This window comes from Cebidichthys violaceus, unplaced genomic scaffold, assembly GCF_023349555.1.
Source record: "Cebidichthys violaceus isolate CVI_PGR_0920_01 unplaced genomic scaffold, fCebVio1.0.p SCAF_2, whole genome shotgun sequence".
NCBI classification, from domain to species: domain Eukaryota; kingdom Metazoa; phylum Chordata; class Actinopteri; order Perciformes; family Stichaeidae; genus Cebidichthys; species Cebidichthys violaceus.
Genome location: NW_027176372.1, coordinates 19418680 through 19438516, shown reverse-complemented (window position 1 = coordinate 19438516; position 19837 = coordinate 19418680). Strand labels below are relative to the sequence as shown.

At 41.3% G+C, this 19837-nt stretch overlaps 1 protein-coding gene across 2 annotated transcripts in view; it reads left to right on the top strand.

Moving 5' to 3' along the window:
- drp2 (dystrophin related protein 2) overlaps positions 1-19837 on the top strand; it is a 68961-nt gene that overhangs the window by 20297 nt on the left and 28827 nt on the right. For both annotated transcript variants that reach the window (XM_068715056.1, XM_068715057.1), the window contains exons 3-11: positions 3108-3228; positions 3805-3916; positions 4821-4977; positions 6730-6876; positions 12815-12893; positions 14517-14577; positions 16338-16399; positions 16925-16999; positions 18892-19093. In XM_068715056.1, coding sequence (XP_068571157.1) covers positions 3108-3228; positions 3805-3916; positions 4821-4977; positions 6730-6876; positions 12815-12893; positions 14517-14577; positions 16338-16399; positions 16925-16999; positions 18892-19093 — 1016 coding nt within the window. The remainder of the gene's footprint in view (positions 1-3107; positions 3229-3804; positions 3917-4820; positions 4978-6729; positions 6877-12814; positions 12894-14516; positions 14578-16337; positions 16400-16924; positions 17000-18891; positions 19094-19837) is intronic.

The following is a 19837-nucleotide window of genomic DNA, read 5'->3' as shown; positions in this document are numbered from 1 at the left end:
GAAAGGAAAGGAAGTGAGGATGTGAGGAAGAAGAGAGAATTGGTTTGCGATTAGAGAAAGAGTTTTCTCCTTGACTGTTGTAGAATCTTATCTCGGACCACAGCTCCCCACCGTTACACACTTTTGTATGTTTGCTCGGTGCCCGCTGGTGTTTGCTGGTGTTCGCTGGTGTTCGCTGGTGTTTCATTGGGTGTTATCAGGCCTACTGGCCTCTGGTCCTGAGGCTGAAACACTGTCACTGCTGCACCGCACTACGTTGCTAATTCCAGCTAGTAATGTTGATTTTCAGCTGAAATTGTAATCTCTTCATAGCGTAAAAGGATTGAGCACGCTGGCTTCACCTAAGTAAATTACTTTGAAGGGAGCTGGCAATAATTTCCACACCTGCAGAGTGTTTCATACAGAACAGAGATTAGTGTAGAAGAATGAAGAAGGTTGACACAACGGCTTTTTTCAAGGCTCTGGGGGAGGCGGGTCTGCTCAGTGCTGGAGTGAAGGCCTGTATATATATATATATATATATGTGTGTGTGTATATGTGTGTCTTCTTGCATAAGGAGTGCTGTTAAGTGTGGACCAGTGGAGCTGGGCTCTCCAGCTAATTGGCTCTTCTGTGTGTGGCGGCAAACTGACCAGTACTCCCAGTAGTCCAATTGTGCCCTGGGCTCTCAGTGCAAGCAGACAGCCATGTAATCTCATGCGGTCCAGCCAGTTGATCTTTGCTGTGTGTGTGTATGTTCAGTGATTCCTATTTAAACAATGTGTTCAAACTAATTTTCTCTCATGTATGCCATTTTGTGTTTCTTGCATGTGTGTGGGTTTGGTTTTAACTTAAATGGAGCCTGTGTAACTTTTAAATAAAGAAATAACACATTATTCCTCTTACATAATAAAAGTAAACTTTGAAAATAATTAAACACACCCTTGCCCAATTAAATACACTCAGACTTGTCTTCTGGTTCGACCGGTAGCCAAACTCTGAAAAAGTGGAAAGCTGATGTTAGTTATATGTTTAGCAAGTTATAGTGGTTAGCTAAGGCACTTGCAAACATAATACTGTATAGCTTTCTGATTTATCCACATTCCACTGTAACACAAGTTGCATACTGTCCAAATGCTTGAGCGTAACTTACAGAGCTGAACTGACGTTTGGACAAAATGTTTGCTTCTCACATAACGTTAGTCATATTGAGTGTCAGGATCCTCACAGTTTCCCCATTTTCCTGCTAATGCAGTTTATTAAAACGTAGTCCTGGGTTCCCTGTTGGTAGTGCATCCCACCACACAGCAGCTTTTAATCTTTTTCCTGTTGTTTGCTAGCAGACGGACCTTCACACAATACAAAGTCAATGGTGAGCAATGAATTGTTTCCCCTCCGGTGTGGGCGGGACCTAATTGCGCTCTGTCTCTATGGTGGCTAGTTTTCTGACTTTTTGAGTCTTCTCTACTTACTAATGTTCCACTTTGTTTTAGCATGTAAACTGTAACCGCCGGCTTTTTCCCCAATGAATGATCCTTCAAAGTCTGCATTTCTAGAATGAATATGTGGTAAAGGGCCGACAAACTCCAACAAATACAACAAAGAATTGTTCTTCTTTTGCCCAAATTTCATGAACAAAACACATGTCAGTACCCAGTAATCCACTGTGTGCTGGTCTGCGTTCAAGCGATCCTCGTCAACTTGCAAGAGCTGGAAATGCCGCCACCTTTTATGAAACAGGTATTTCTACTTATGGTCCCCAGTGATACATCAGTTCTGCCACTGCAGGATGTGAATAATGGAGGCCAGACTCTACTTTGTGTTCCTGGACGTGTTGTGAATCACTGGGAATAACAGATAAATGGAGTCAGGGTCATTTATTCAGGTCATTGACCATTGCAGTTTGTCTGGTAGCCTTTTCAATTCTTCAGAATGACACGCTGCCATGAAACTGTCACTTTTTTGTTAAATACTTTTCCACATGTACAGTAATAAATCTAGAATTTAAGAGCCTCATCTACTTTTTTTGATAGTGAAAAAAAGTAGATGAGTTCCCATGAGATGGGACTATGAACAATTTTACCATCAACATGCAACCCTATTTTTCAGTTTTCCATTATTTGTTGTAGCGAAGCATCAACACTTATACTGCCGATCATGGAATTTCCCACAAAAGAAGCTTGTTTCAGTTTGTGGGTAGTTTCCTGTTGATAATCCCTGAAATGTGTGACATTAGAAGTAAGATCTGCTAGAATGCACCAGGGCCACAACTATCTATTGTTTTATTGTCAATCAATATGTTGATTATTAATGTTTTAGTTTATAACATGTCAGAACTGACCCAACAACAGTCCAAACGCAAGGATAACCAACTCAAAATAAAATAAGATAATCCTTTATTAGTCCCACAGCGGGGCAATTTGCAGGATTACAGCAGCAAAGTGGACATCAGTAAAAAACAAAACAAGAAAATAAAAACAAAACAAGTACAATAAATAGTCAAACAATAAAGGTATAATAAATAAGTAAATCGCAAAAAAAGAAGAAGCTGAAAATACAATATAATCAGATTGAGTGGTTGGATACACATTATTGCACATGAGATAGGAATAGGAAGTGTTTATATTGCACAGAGTATTTATATTGCGCATACGTACATTGTTATTGATATTGATTATGCACATGAATGAATGAATGAATGAATGAGTAATGTCCTGTAGGGTATGTGTGGTCTATTGGGAGCAGTGTTGGTTGTGCAGGCTGACAGCAGCAGGCAGGAAGGACCTGCGGTATCTCTCCTTCACACACTGCGGGTGAAGCAGCCGGTCCCTGAAGGAGCTGCACAGCGCTGTCAGAGTGGGAGGTGTTGTCCATCAGGGATGATCTACAATAAAAAAAAAACAACAACTCCATTGCAAACCCTCACATTTAGAAGCTGGAACCAGCCAATCATTGGCATTACTTTGGGTTTGTATTAGTTTAATTTGAGTTGTAGACGCACATTCAGCTTAGCCTACAGGACTCATGCTCCTCAGCAACAACCAGCGCTTTAGTTAGAAAACGGCTTATGTCTTTCATTCTCTTCCACTTAGAAACACTCTTCCCCGTCTCTGTTTGTCTCCCGGCAGGCATTCATGGAGGATGTCAAGTCTCGCGGGCCGTTCATCTACTCAGTCTTGGAGTCTGCCCAGGCCTTTCTGGCTCAGCATCCCTTCCAGGAGCCAGAGGAGACCCTGACCGATGGAAAAGGTCTGCTCCCCTCATACTCTGTGCCAACTGCTGCGCCAGCCAAAATATCATACTCACAACCTCCCTCTGCTAAGCCCCGCGGAGTTCATTTGGTAGGACCCATGCAGGTGAAATCCACCATTAATAGTTATTAGCAGTGATCCGTTCTCTGGTGTCACACTGGGTTTAGGGAAAGTGTCTGGGTCGGAGCCAATTAGGTCCAGCTCTACTATACCATCTGCTCAGATCAATAATACAGCAAGCTCTGCTGTTTCTCCACCGACACATCCTCTTTCTTAAAGTTTGGCTCTCAGCACTGCCCTCTTGGGAAAGACTGTAGCAATCTACTTTACTGTGTTCTCCTTACGTGTCCAACTTGTTTTGCTCCCTTCCTTCCTCCATCTTTCCTTTCACAGAGTCGGTGTCTCCAATCATTGGTCTTCTTGTTGTCTGACTTCTAACCCCTGCTCTCCTCTACACCCTGTTATTTCTCCCACTGCTTTTTTTTTTTTTTTTTTTTTTTTACTTCCTGCTTAGCAACTTTATGCTTTTACCCTTTTATGCGTGGCCCCGTCTAACCTCTTCCACCCTCTGCAGAGGTGTCTCCACGCCGGCGAATCTTAAACGTGAGCCGCTCGGTGTGGAAGCAGGCGAACGTGGCCAGTGACCTGTGGGAGAAGTTGACTGCACGCTGTGTGGATCGCCATAGGTCAGACACTTCTTTAGCCCTGTGTGTAGATTGAATGTGGTCCCTGCAGTGGTGGAAAGCACTTTGAACACTAAAGTCAACTATAAGAACTTCACAACTGTACATAAATAAAGAGACTAGTCACCTCTAAACTAGCTTGATATAAACTAAATACGTAAAAAGATTTCAGAGGAAGTGTAGCAGAACTTTTTGTTTCCTGTTTTTTCTTTTCTTTCCAATTAATATCATCTCCTGACAGAATTGCGGTACATTAGATCCTTTGACTGAGCTATTTGCCTCTTCTTATTTTTTGTATACTCGTGCTGTGACCTGAAATGTATTGTCTGTAACTGCTACTTGTTGTATGTCTGAAACATTGTTTATATGCTGTTGCTGTCTTGGCCAGGACACTCTTGAAAAGAGGATTTTTGATCTCAATCAGGCTGTTTCTTGTTAAATACATTAAAAAAAAAAGTTTTTTTTTACCATATAACAGTAACATGCCTGTAACTATTCGAGCTATGAAGTCGAATGTTACCTCTCCCTGTGATTGTGAGTGCGTGGTTATGCTGCAATACATTACATGTAATACAATTACCATAACCAGATTACAAAATCTGGCAAATATAATCCATTACAGAAACAATTAAGAAAATGCATTTATTAAGTTTTAAAGCGGAAAAAAATCAGAGCTCACTAGAATATTAAAACGTGTTTTCGAAGAAAAAGCACTTAGATTATGAAAAGATGGTATGAAATAATTTGGGCACAGCTCCACTGAAATTACAGTCTGTAAATTTGAATAAATATTGTGTCTGTCTGCATGCTCTATGGACTTTGATGGATTTATTTGCTTGCATTACCTCCAAATTTGAATGCTGCAGGCATTAACTGTCAGGAATGATGTTTTCAACGAAACCCCCAGACACATGGAGAGGACATTAGAGCGTCTACTTCAGGTCCAGGCGGCGATGGAGGAGCTGGCGGTGGCCCTGGAGCAGGCAGAAGGGGTGAGAGACGCCTGGGAGCCCGTCGGAGATCTCTTCATCGACTCTCTGCAGGATCACATAGACGCCACCAAGGTAGACACGGGAAACCACGCTGCTTCACACACAAGCGCTCTCTTCCTCCTTATCGCTCTCGCGCACATACTCTCGTACACGCAGACGCATTATCATGAATCCCAGCTATAAGTTGCTTTAACCTGCGGAGCAACTTAATAGTCTCTTTTTGAGATAATCGCCCCGGGCTGAAGCTGGAAAAAAAATATTGTGACACGTTGTAAACAAACATCAAAACACTGACATCCAGATTTATTTATTTTTTTAGCACAAAAAAACAGCAGTGGTATGTTACTAATGAATAACTGAGAGGTGTGTATCGGGCTGCGTTGCTTTAAAAGGTTTGTTTTGGTTGCCTGCGTACACGTCCCTGATAGAGTAGCTGTGATGACAGATGATGACAAGGACGTGGCACTTCAAACTGACACGGTGAGATGGCAATCCCCCTGTTGAATAGATGTTAGACAAATGGCAGGTCAATGGTTCAGTCATTATGGAGTGCCGGGGTGCCGCTGCTACATGTCATTTTGTGGCGCTATTCATTAGAAGCGTGGGCCCTTCACAATAATTATGTCACTGTCACAGACAGCACATCGGTGGTTAGGGCAGGCTTGTCAATTGGCCTCATCGACTCACATTTACACACAGACGGATACAAAAGCACACGCACGGATGCAGACATACGTATACGTTATGCACACTTAGGGCTGCGACTAAGGCTTATTTTCTGTAATTTGGTCTGTAAAATGTCAGAAAACAGTAAAATATGCCTGTCACAGCTGCCCCAAAATCCCGAGGTGACATTTCAAATATCTTGTTTTCCAATCAACAGTCCAAAACCAAAAGATGCTTCTGTTGCTGTCACATGAAACTGAGAAAAGCAGCAAAACCCTCACATTTAAGAAGAAGACCATCCTAAAATCAAAATAGTTGCAGATTCATTTCCTCTTGATTGACAAAAATTGGCTATCTAGCTCTACACTCACAGCACGCACTGACATGTTGATAACAGTGAGGCATTTCTTTTATACTTCTGCTTGTCATTTTCTTGCCTCTGCCTTCCACATTGTCCCTGCTGGTCTGTAAACACAGTGAGCACATTCACAGATATCAGGGATTGATGTCCTGCCATTAAAATAATCCATTTTGTTGAATTTTATATCTCCAGCGTGAATCTTCCAGAGGGCTACAAATTGTTCAATATGCAGTATGCATTTGGGTATTTGGGTTGGAACATTATTTTTTTATCTTTTTACTTGAATTCACATCCTGTCATTCAAATTACACACAGAGGAAGAAATGCAGGGAAGTAATCCTTAAAAAAACATGTGACTTCAGGCTGTCAAATGGCTGCGTGTGCTGCCATGCAGCTCTCTGCTATTGAATGGCTTATCGCACCTTTCACTCCCAATCTTGTAAGAGTGTAATGTCATAAAAAAAGTACTGTATACATTTTCTGTTTTCCCTCAATGTTCACATGTAAAATCTACCATGGACAGCGGCTGGTGCTATTCCAATACCATTATACATTTGTTTCACTTTGATTTATGTTGATATATTGCTGCAAAATATATTCCTAGACAGAACAGAGCTGACAGCAAAAACGAATTCAATATATTTTTGACATTTATTTAATTTGGGCGAAGTTAGTTCAGACTAATGTGTGCCTATGTCTGAATATAAAATGTTTAATATTTCTGCTGTTTCCTCTTTACCATCCCTCTCTCTCTCTCTCTCTCTCTCTCTCTCTCTCTCTCTCTCTCTCTCCTGCAGTTATTTAAGGAGGAGCTAACTCAAGTGAAGGAGGGCATGAAACACATCAATGATCTGGCCCACCAGCTGGCTATCTCCGATGTCCATTTGTCGATGGAGAACGCTCGCGCCCTGGAGCATCTCAACAGCAGATGGAAAGTGCTTCAGGTAGAGTCCACTGCTGGGTCTGCTTTGTCCGTTTGACATTGTCAGCAGCAGCTTTTCCAGCAGTCAAATTCAAGGGAGACATTCGGGAGTGATTCCATGTGTAATGTACTAATGCAAATTTAGAGTTTTTGTGAGGCTCCAATAGTGCCCACACACCAGGCCTCCAACTGCTTTACAACATGTCTTTTATGTCTTTTTGAGCTTGTGAAGGACAACGGTGTGATTTAGGCATGGATAACAAGCCATGTGTGCGATGACAAAATCTCTTATTAGAAAGGCTGATCAGATCATTTTTCAAGCGGTTAGATGAATGCCACTCTCAGGGATTTTGAAAACCACTGAACTAAGTGCTTCATATGCAAGTGAATTATCAACAATTGTCCAGTTAGGCAAGTAGCACCAATCTGAACGTAGATTTAACACCTACGTCAAGGGGCTCCATGGTGGCCTGTGGGTTGATGCTCCGACCATAAACTGCAACATACCAGGTTCAAGTCCGCAAGGGAACCTTTGTCTCATGTTGTTCCCATCACTCCTCTCATCTTCTGTCATCTCCTTAGTGTCAGCTGTTGAATAAAGGCATATATGCCACTCAAAAACACAAGCATGCAAGTTTCACCTGTAGCTCCCCTAAAACAAATCTTGTACATTTAACTGTTTTGCTCATATTTTGAGGGTAGACTGTACAGTTTTAAGTATGTTTTGGGGTATTTTTTTGCTCTTACTTGATAAAAGACAGTTGAGGATTACATGAAACAAAAGATCCCTGGCTGCATTCCAAGCCACCAGGATACCCATAATTCCAGGGCAGCGATTTATTTCCATTCTTCTCAGTTCATTTCAAATTTATCACGTGCTTGACTCTTTTTTTTTATGTTTTGTAACCCATCTTAATAAAAGTAAATTGAGAAGAATAAAAGAATAAGGAATTGAAAATGAATCCAATTTCCTATAACAAGCATGTTTGCAAAATGGTCAGTTAATAAATGTAACAAGTGTTACAATAAATCAAGTTAAAATGTATGTAGTAAAAGGGCTAAAACATGTTTAACCAAATGTGCTGTTAATATAAGGCAAGGCCAGCGTCGGTATGAGGGGCTGGGGTTTACAGAGATTATCTTCAAAATGTGAAAATGTATATTTAGATCAATTTCTATCCACATCAAACAGCCTAAACACACCAGTCTCATTATGGACCTGTTTTCTAAAAGCAGTTGTTTTTCAGCAGCACTTCATTTATGTGATGAGTTGAGCTCAACATTTATTTATTCTTTCACACAATAGAGTACGACTATTGATCAGAATGTTTAAACGTTAACATGTAGAGTCGCTGTATAGATCAGGTCTTTGGTATGAATAAATATACATATATTAACTTACATTTATACACAGTTGCATGAAGCGGGCAGTTCTTCAATGAATCCAAGGCATTTACTCTCAAAGCCTTTTAAAAATTTCAAGGATAAAGTGCCTCAAATTCATTGAAGTGGACTTTGCCTTCCCCTCGATGCTTAGCTGAACGTATGGATGCATTATCCAGTGAGCGTTGCCTCCATCAGCAACCTCTGTAGTGCTTTTACAAGAACAACATCCACTCAAGTGCGACCCCCTGTTCCCATTAAATAACCTTCATGACACCTTCTCTACAGCCTGCTGTTGATGGCCTCGTCATTATGTTTTAATTGCCACTCTTCCTGTCTGTCTCTCTCTGCCGTCTGAACATGATGATATTATCGTCTCTGCAACAATTCCTAGAAATAATTTTCCACTTTGCACACTCACTGCTCTCTCGCACTGTTTACGACTTTCGTGTTAGGTGGTCCTGAAATTGCCCCGACTGAAACGGTTCATGAGGAGAACCGAGTGTAGAATAGCTGTGGGTTTGATTTGTTAGCCAGTGTTTTCTCCGCTCTTTGTGAGATAAATAGTGTCAGTTGCTTTGGACTGATATTGGTCTGTTTGCAGCAACTAATCACAGCTGGAGTCATGTACCGCAAACATGGAATATTGTACGTAGCAGTTAGTTGTGACTAGTTTTGTTAAAGAGGGCAATGCTGGTTTGCCGTTTCTGGAAGGAGGGGCGTTAAACTTTGTACAGACATTCATGGTCCCCAGATGGCGTATCTTAAAACCAGATACACCCGTAGGTCCCCCATTTGGACGCAGAGTACATCAAAACTTAGAGAGTTTTGTGTTAAAAGTAACTGGCAGAGAACCCACGAAGAACGAATATAGTGATGTTATAGTTCTGCAGAAACCTCAGCGTCCTGGGAACAACATGAACTAGGTCACTTCTACATGAGACAAACACATCTCCCATCAGCCAAGCAAACAAATAACAAAATATCATAAATCATACTCGATATGACTGGGACAGACCGGAGAAAAAGGCTGCTACACTCCGTTAGCAACGTGCTACCTACGAACATGCAGCATGAAAAAGCACGAGCGCCTGACGGAGATTACGGACATAGTTTCCATTTCTCTCCCCGGTAAACCATCGCAGAGATATTCAGCTTCGAACACAAAAAGTCACACAGCTTTCATCGAATATTGTACTTACTTTTGGTCGAATCTCAGCGAAAAATGGAATATCTCCGTACTTCCAACGCATGTTTGTCCAGCTGCTGGTGCTCCGTGTGAATCCGTTCGATTCGTGTCTCTCCGACACTCCTCGGATTCTTGGGAGGGTTGGAAGCTCAGCAAATCAGATTTCAGAGCTGGACCTTTTTGAGCTTTATTGGCTAATAGTGCTGTCAATCATCTAGCTTTCAATTCCAGGCAATTCTATTGGCTCCTACGGTTCGAAGGATGTCTCAATGGTGAAAATCGGAGAGGGGGGGGCTGAGATACAGCCCTGAACAGAGAGTCGAAGCAGGATTTGACCTTAAACTAAATAACTAAAAAGGGCATAGAAAGAGCTTAAAACACTCAAAAAAGGTCCAATCTTCGGTCTATTGATTCAATGAACATCATGAGTGATACATAGAAGTGATATAGAGTGTTTTTGAATTTTAAAAATACTTTTTTATTCAAATATTGGAGTATTTGATCAGTTTTCTAATTTGAAATGCTCTATATTTCATAAATGTTTCACTGTATCTATGTATAGCTGTGTATATAGAGCCTATATCAGTTGTTCTAAGAGCCCAGCATATTAAAAGTCTTGGATACCCATACTTTCCAAAAAACAATACCCTAAAAGTGCTGTTTTTCAAGATCGAGCTTTTGAGTTTTCCAAGTTCTGCTGTGTTCCATCCTTATCTTATGTGAACCAGTAACATGTATTCTGATAGTTCCATGATTTTTCTCATCTCAAAAATATATAAAAAAAGTTTTTTTTTTATTTTATTTTTTTATTTTTTATTTTTTTTTTATACAATTAATTAGGTATTTCTTATCTTTATTCGAGCTGAGGCCTGCAAATAGGCCTCGTTTTTAAAAGGTTATTAAAGACTTTGATGACGACAGAGCAGCTAGCATGGCTGTAGTCTCTCACGCCGTGTCCCAAATCCACACTACATACTGATTGTAAGCAGGTTGTTAGAGTGTAGGGTGTTTTACAATAGAAAAAATAATATGTTTACTCAAACCAGACATGCATACGGTTGATTCTTGAGTGTGCTGTTGATGCATACGTACTTTTCAACACACAAAGGAAATAGAGGAGCAGCTGACAGCTGGAAAAAAAAGTGGGTGGATGTAAAGCCGCTTTAAAAAAATCTTGGAAAGCAAAAGTATTAGATCTTAAAAAACTATATATCTTGATGTCTCTTTGTAAAGTTTATTTGCTTGCAGCTTTCCAATGTTGCAGTTTGATTGACATCTGATGTTACATTTATTGTTTGATTTCATGTGTAGAATAGTGTATTCATACGTCTATAACTGCTAAAACAGTCACGTATGTAGTAATTGCTGTATAGAACTATTAATTAGTGTGGATTTGGGACTCTGCTTGTGTCTTGTTTAAAACAACTCCTCCTGTATGAGGTCCTTCTACGGTGTTTATTTCTAGTTGTGTTCATCCCTTTGAGGATACTCCTTTGACCAAACAGATCAAGTGTCCTCTTTGTTCCAGTGAGGTTTGTCATATCTTACAGTTGCAGCTATAATGAGTGACATGCAAGCTTTTTTTTTTCAATGTGTGGGATGGAATGAGCTTGCATATGAATAGAAACATCTGTCAGTCTTATTTTTGTCAGTAGCATGTCTTCCTTCTGTTACAATTAAAGCACCTGAAAGGTTTCTTTCACGAAGGGTCACGATGCATAGTGACGTTTAAACAATCGGTAAAAGCACTCAGATGGGCATTAAATTCCAATGCCACACTTTTCGGAGCCTGAATTGTAGAGAGAGAGAGATAAATATCCTCTACAAATTGTCGCCACAGTCATGTATTTTAGGAAAGGATTGTCGGGAACGAGCTACAATGAAAGAAACAGAAATTGCGACTCATCTTTCTTCTCATTGATGTTTCTTTGCGTTGGAGGTGAGGAAAGTCTTCATGAAAATGTTCTTTTACGGCACAATTTCTGCAAAATCTTTGAAGCACTGTGCACTGCAGTTGGTAGTGTGTCCTCTGGTCTTTCATTCAAGAAGTAAGCCCTTTAATTGCGCCCCCGATGATCAACACTGTTAAAAAGGCTTTCAGTATCCATAGTCACCAGCAGATATTCATCTCCCAGATCTTGGATTGTTCTGAGTTTCTGTGATCGTAGATCCCAGGAGACATATGATGAGGCAGGTGTTGCAAATGGTTTTGAGGGGGAAAAAAAACAAAAACCTTCTTTGAGCTGCTTTGCCTGCACCCCGGTCGATCTGCTATCTCTACGTTTCCACATGAATTAATTTCAACGCAGTGCGATGCACTGACCTGCTATCTTTCACTGTGAAAACAAGCAGATTGGAGGAACCTTTTTTTTCTTTGTCTCTCTCTCTGTGTCCTACTTTTCTCTTAATTAAAATGATAAATGCTAAATCCCAGCAACATCCTGTGCACTGTTGGTTTTGGCTGCTCTGCGAAAATGTATTTCCAAATTTGATTTACTAATATTTGTCGATCATGGATAATTCAGTCATTTGTCTTCCTTATGGAAACCCAAATTGCCTGTACAACAAATAGACTGTACAACACCACACTGTTGGCAGCAACATCTCCACGGCACATTGACAATGCTCTATATTAGACCTAACCAATATTAATCACGCTCCAGATTATATTGTTTTATTTTTTGCTCAGGGAGCAATGACGTGTACACAGAGAAATGCCAACTTAATACATCTAACTTTCCGTCTTAAGACTCATCGCCTGCGCTTCTCTTTAAAGTCTTAAGGCCCCTCACAGTTTCTCCTTTCTCTTCCTCTCTTTATCTGTCGCTCTACCTCACCGCGAGTGGATTTACCTCCCATTGTCTCAAACATCCAGCTGACAACGATTCATGTGCCAAATCCAATACATTTCAAATAAACCAGGATTAGGCAGGCTAAATCCCATTTAGTGGGAAACGTACAGTAACTGATATGAAATGCTTTTACAAACTTAATTTAGTCTCTCGTTCTGCGTGGTTATTGATGCAACTCATGTGAGGCCCCCCCCCCTCCTTCCCTTTCTCTTTCTCTCTTCATTTCATCATCTTTTCCAAACTGACATTGCAAACCAGGTGTCTTTGTCCTCATTTCAACAAAATATATTACTTGGTAATCTCTGTCTTCATTTCCTACCTGCCGCTCTTCAAAGGCTTTCAAAGTCCTTCAGAGGGCCAGTAGAGGAAAAAGCCATCATTTATATTCCGTAGTTAACTAATGGAGGAGAAACAGGTGGTCTGTGTGCGTAGTTTTTTTTCTCTTTGGGGGATTTGTAGCATAGACAGCACGATTCCCTTTGATTTAACTCTGCATGTGTGTGTGTGTGTGTGTGTGTGTGTGTGTTTGTCCTCAGGCTTCCATAGAGGAGCGGCTGAAGCAGCTCCAGGATGCACACAGAGACTTTGGCCCCGGATCGCAGCACTTCCTTTCCAGTAAGACTCCTCTACTGCTATTTGAAGAGTGTAGGGGGGGATGAAAAGGTTAGGTGTGTTTCGCTTTTGTCACGATAAAGCTATAAAACACGGCGTGTATGTTTCTGTGTGTATTTGGGTTAGAGGTGGAGCTGACAGGCTGTGTACGTCTGTTTTCATCAGATCCAGCACACCGTTGCGATAGAAATCCCCAGCGATGCTCATCAGATCCGCTCTAATTTCAGCAGAGATACATATTTGTGAATTCTGTGTCTTCTTTTACCTGCTGCTCTTCAAAGGCTACAGAGATGCAGCAGGAGGGCTGAAAATGTGATTTTTTATTTTTTTTTTAAACCTAATTTAAACTGATTTGTGTTGAAGGGCTCCCTGTGTGAGTGCATCTGAAGCGATGTGTGCGCTTGTGTGCTTCCAATGTCCTCACCAAACCTCATCCACTTTTACTGCTGTCATGCTGGCTCAGAGATGCCACACTGGGGCTTATACTGCACTATACCCAACTGCCAGCTCAGCCCGCTGCGGCCTGTAGCAGCGTCTGTGTCGGTCCTTTATGCATCAACATGCAGTTATTTCTGTATGTCGTTTGAAATAGCACATCGGACATATGGAATATTGATTATGGCACTGTCTTTACATAGACAGATGGATTTGTGCCGTAGTGGAATGTAACTGTGTACACCTACTTAAGTACTGTACTTAAGTTAAGTACTTAACTTAAGGTACTTTACTTGAGTATTTCCATTTTACGCTACTTTACTGTATTGCAGGGGGAAATATTGGACCTATCTCACCACTATACATTTATCTGGCAGCTATGCAAATTAAGATTTATATAGTTTATATAGTTACATGTTAAAGGTAATATTAGTGGCTATTAACCTTTTTAGTTTTAACCCCTTATTAAAAATATATAATACTTTTGTATTAATGCGTCAGTATTAACAGTCTAACGATATTATATACAATAATATATCAGTCAAAGCGGATATGTTTCAGCACAAGGAATAATTGTACTCGTGATAATGTGTCAGCTTCCGCCATATACGAGACCGACTCATAGCAGACTATAATACTATTTGATGTACATTTTGATGATAATTCTTCTGGAGGATGTTGAATGCTGGACTTTGACTTTGAATGGAGTATTTTCACATTGTAATATCGCTACTTTTAGTTAAGTAAAGGATCTGAATACTTCCTCCGCCTTTTGGATTTGTGAGTCTACTTCAGTAGTGTTTTTCACATTTGCAGAGCAGCAACACACACAAGTCTGCTTTGTGCCATGTCGAGATACAGTAATGGACAATGACTGGTGTGTGTATGTGTGTGTGTGTGTGTATGCCTCTGTATCAGTGTGCCTCTTCCAGGGCAGTCTGTCCTCTTTGATCCTCTGCTGGACCCCCTGTGGTCCAGTTTGGAGGTCGGTTTAAACGCTGCAGTCGCCCCGTCTCACCGACTCCTCTGCCTCCCGTGTTGTATTCGGCCGTGCCAAACGAACCAACACTCTGTGGAAACCCGACACAATAGACGTGTCTCTTTGGCTTTACAGTTGTAAAAGTGCACAATGGCTTTTCGCGCGTTACATGCCAGTTCTGTAATTGATTTAGTTTCTGTGTGTTTGCACAGGTTCAGTGCAGATACCGTGGGAGCGTGCCATTTCCCCCAACAAAGTGCCCTACTACATCAAGTAAGTGCAACTTCAGGGTCAGTTTCTGCATTGTGTGTGGAATGTCTGCATTTTGGCTGGATTCAGTTGGGAATGTTTTGTTATTTTTATGACAGTGAGGATGACCATTTGTACTGTGTGTCAGTGTAGCACATTGGTTACATTTTTCTCCTCTCAGGTTAAGTTTGACTCCGATTTATTTTTGTTTCCAGTGCACGTCAAACTCTACTGAAACATGCTGTTTGTAGCGTTATTCAAAGCTACTTCTGTGATTGGTTGGTGGTATTTCTGACCGGGTCGTTCCATATAGCCTGATTTTATTTCCTTATTCAGTTTTACATCGCGTTCATGTTAGCTGTTTTCTTTTCTGGAGACGGGCTTATTTAGCAATAGCAAATCAGTTGTGACTGATGTGTCAGTTTAATTGACATAACTTTCAATCCACACAGAAACTGGGGTAGCAGTTGCTTGGAGCAGTTAACTTAACATTTGGTATGTTGATCATAGAATTATGATGATATAAGAGTTGTTGCCCATTTCACCATGTGTATTGATAATTTCTCGCCTTCAAACCTCTGATTGGCTTGGCTACTTTTCCATGCAGGAAAACAGTGGGAAAAGCACCAGACATAGAGTATTTGAATCACTGAAAATATCGGAGGCAGGCAGCAATTCAGAGGCCTGGAAGAAAGCTACCAGCTCCATGCTTCGAAACAAATCAAATCGCATCTCTAACTGCAAATAACAGCTCAAATTTAAGCACTTCTTGCCTCACATTATAAAGATATTTCCATTGCCAAAGCATTTGTACAGAGCTACCACTACAAAGCAGATATACGTACTAAATGATTCAGGAACTCTATTGAACTACTGTGAACCCTATATGCTTGAGCAAACATCTGTTTATCTATTTACCTCATCGTTACTATTTCACCTGAGAGCGCTGCTGGTTTTATCAATGAACTGCGTGTGTTTGTGTAGGCGTGTGTTGATGGCGAGGGGAGGATATCTTTGTGTGTGCAGGTGTGTAACTGTGCAAGCGTTTGTACAGTTTGTTCCACTATAGAAGTAGTATTCAGTTTCTTAATCATGTGCAACAGAACCTTGTGGGTCTTGTTTTCGTCTCCTAGTCATTTCTTTATGGGCTGTATTACTGTACCAACGGGGATGGGAATAGTATCTGAGTAGCACTATATCGGGTACCAATCAATGTGCGCTTGTGCAGGTAAACCGATGAGTGCTTCGCTAAAAGGCCCCTGGATGCTGGCATACTTCCTGCTCTGGGGTTTCTTATTTATTTTGCTGCACTTGTCCTTTTTTATTGGATCTTTTTTTTTTTTTCTGAATGTGCCCATAGAGCTAGTAGTGGAATCTGAAGGTGGTGTAAATGTATATTTTTGATGTGTGTGTCTGTGTGTTGGGATTTCATGTAGTGTCACTGAGTGAAGGCTTTTAAGTCACTGGCAGTATATCTCCAGCAGAGCAGCAGCAGTGGTGTGCAACTCTGATGCCTGAACCTGAATCATGTTTGACGTATGTCTGCACTTTACAGGCCTGAAATCTCTTGTAAACAATGGTCGCCCTATCCTGCCCTTTCATTTTTCTCTTTCTCTCTCGCTACCCTCTGATCTCATTTCTTTGACAGTCTGCCTCACCGGCCTGTCTCTGCTTCCCTCGGCTCATTTGTACAAATTTTTTTTCCTTGATCTTTCCGGTCTGAAAATGTGCACCTCCATTGTTGCCTGCTTCACAAATTCTTCTGCCCTTTTTGTTTCCACCAGCCATCAGGCCCAGACAACGTGCTGGGACCATCCAAAGATGACAGAACTGTACCAAGCACTGGGTGAGTAAGGAGACAATTAAAGATCCCTCAGAGTTGCGCTCATTGGCCCAGGACCCCCACTGCGCTGCAGCACCACCAGCAGCATTGCACCAGTGGGCTCCTGCTTTGAAGGCCCTGTCACACGGCTAATTAAGGGCCCTGTATTTCAAACACCTTAGGGACTACATCTCTACTGTCTTTAACCTACGAGGCCCAATTTGCCAGCGCTGTGATTGCTTTTTGCTCAGCCTTTAATTAATTGTGATTAAACAACATCATCTGTCTTACTTCTAATCTGATCTGACACAGAGAGCTTTCAGCGGGAGATAGGAACTCTGTCACATACACATGCTCAGCTAGACAAATGCATGCGCACATACACTTACAGTATAACATATACGGCACTAATGGCTTCTGCAATGAACTGATAACAGGAAGAGAGATAATGATGTATAATTTCTCGATGGCAGGGTGTTGCAGGATGGGTTTGTTTTCTCCCATCTTTTCATTTATTCTAATCTCTTTCCATCTCTCTCCCTCCATTAGCGGATATGAACAACATCAAGTTCTCAGCATACAGAACAGCCATGAAGCTGCGGCGAGTTCAGAAGGCTCTGAGATGTATGTACAGTATTTCATCGATGGTATTTCATGCCTGCAGTGCTGGGATAGCTGGTTAAGTGATACACTGTTATCCTGTACCATCAATAATCCACGATGACAAGCTCTCTCCCGGAATAAGATATAACGATTAGCCGTGGCACATTTCTTTATTGAGTTGTCAAAGGAATCATCGCTCCTCTCTACACTACTTGGAAATGTAATTGAAAATATTCTCTCCATTGCCATTGGCTTTCAATGCAGAAATCAAAAATATTGATAAACTGAAGAGCCACTAGAAACCACTCGACTGCCGGATTTCTTCCACTTTTTGGTGTTCTAGGTAATTAGAGCTATTAATTGTTCCATTTGACTTACAAAAGAGAAGGTAATTCGTTTTTGCTCCATGGTTGAGGCTTGAAAGTGTGGCCCTTCAGGGGTCTGCGTGTTCCCAACGCGGACGTCTGCATGCACCCTCCAGTTTGCGTATGCACCTCTTGCTGGTTTGCCAAGAATAATAAAGTGGACGCTTGTTTGGAAAAGATGTTGTGCGAGAAGATCCCTCGTTACCCACATTTAGATAAGTTGTCTTAGAGGAATACAAAGACAGCCAAATGGTGCTGAACGTCGAGCAAACAACATTATAGTGCATTACTGCAATCCACTGGACTGGAGTGTGGATCGGGAAATGCGTGGAAGGCCAGACCGGCACAGACCCTCAATTGTGTGTGTGTGTGTGTGTGTGTGTGTGTGTGTGTGTGTGTGTGTGTGTGTGTATATATATATATATATATATATATATATATATATATATATACACTCAATAGTGGGCAAGACCCTCTCACTTTCTGCCCATTTTTCTATTCTATGCCGATTGCTTTTCTTCATGATGATTTGGTTTCTTTATGCCTCAAAATCTGTGCTCCCTCAGTTTTTCCCTACCTCAAACCTGGCGATTTTCTTTCTCCCTCTTTGTGTTCTCACAACACCTTCCATCTTCCATCACCTGCAGTGCTCTAACACCTACTGACTCCAGATGAGCCCATATTTGCCACTGCAAGTGGTCAATTCGACCCTTTCCCTTCCTCCTATTACCCCTTTTTTCTTCTCCACCTTCTCTTGCAACCTTCCTCCAACCGTCTCTCTCTACTCTAAGTCCCGAGTTGCTGTAATAAAAACTCAGCATGCTCAGACCACTGTGAAAAACCTCTTTCAATGACTCTCCCTTGTTCTTACTCTTTCCCGCTCTCTTATCTCACCCTACTAGTTGATATCGTCACCGAATTTAATTGCCAAGCTGCCTTGATAACAGGGCTCTCACTCTTTCTCTCAGCACACTTTGTGAATGATTGAGCAGTTCTGCAAAAGAACCCATCAAAAATACATTTCTCGGTGATTCCCTCACAACTCTGAGAATACTCCTGTTATCTCCGCTCTCTGTTCTACCTCATTATCGTGCTATCCAATTATACCTGGCATCCACGGACACCCTTTTAGCTCCACTCCTAGGGATGGGCCATCAAATTAGTTTAGAAGAGCAAAATCAAATTTGTGTCACTGCTCTCAAAACATCTGGTCGGGCGTAAGTGGGCAAAAAGGTTGAATGAGCACTGTGCTATCGCCTGTGCGCTCATTTGCTGTGGTGAGGATGATGATCCTGCTCTGTGTGTGTTTGTGTGTTCAAAAGTAAACGTCCAGTCATCTATGTATGCGTACATGATTGCCTGTGTACATGCGCTCAAACCGATATCAGTTAAATTTATTTCAAATCATATAAGAATATCACAAGAACATATGTCACATCAAAGAAAAAAAAAACAGCACATACACATGTTCTCAATGAAAGTGTTGGAGTTAAAATACTTTCCAGCATGTTCTAAACTGTTATGAATGTATATCCATGTGTGTTTTAGTGGATTTGGTGGCGCTGAGCAGCCTCGTGGAGGTGTTTCGGGAGCAGGAGCTGCAGCAAGGGGAGCATGTGATGGACGTGGTGGAGATGATCCACAACCTGACGGCTCTGTACGAGAGGCTGGAGGAGGAGAAGTCCATCCTCGTCAACATTCCACTTTGTGTCGACATGTGTCTCAACTGGTTGCTCAATGTCTACGACAGGTGGGTGAGCTAGGGTGAGATGTTTCCAGGTATTTATTCAAATCTACTTGTGCTGAAAGCTGCATTGAGTATTTTTATCAAACAACAAAGTTTTTATATGGTGTTGGCTAATTTAGTGTCTACACATCAAGCAGACACAGTAAAATTGTATTCCTTTGAAGACTAATACTTCTCTGCCTTTTAGCTTTTATTTTGTCTCCATCAACTCCTGAGAAAAGTGTCTTTAGCTCCAGTGATGACTTGCTTATTGAGTGTTTACTGTATTTTGGCTCAGTTGAGACTGAAGACTACAAGTTTGGAAATACAAAAAGGGATGTAGGGAGTAAGAAAGAAGTGATCTTATCAGACCTCTGTAGCCTGCTCCTCATCTCTGCTTGAGGCCAACAAGGCTACATTAGCAGCTACTTGCATAGCACACCAGCATCTGGGCAGTTGCATTGTGGGTAATGTAGGAACCAGGCTTTGACAGAAGCAATGAATGCACAGAATGGCATAAATTCAGTCAGGTGACAATGTTGTAGAGTGCACGGCTAAATCGGTGCAGCACTCCTTTAAATGACTCACTCATCTCTGTCATGTAATGCTCATAAAGTTTGACGGCTCAGATGTGTTAAATGGAGTTCACCTGCACTCCCATCTGTGTTTTTGTTACTCTACATGTGACTGACATTGTAAATCTGGACTGTGACCTTTCCTTTAGTGGATTCCTATTTCTATCTATTCGTTTTACTGTCTTATTTGCTA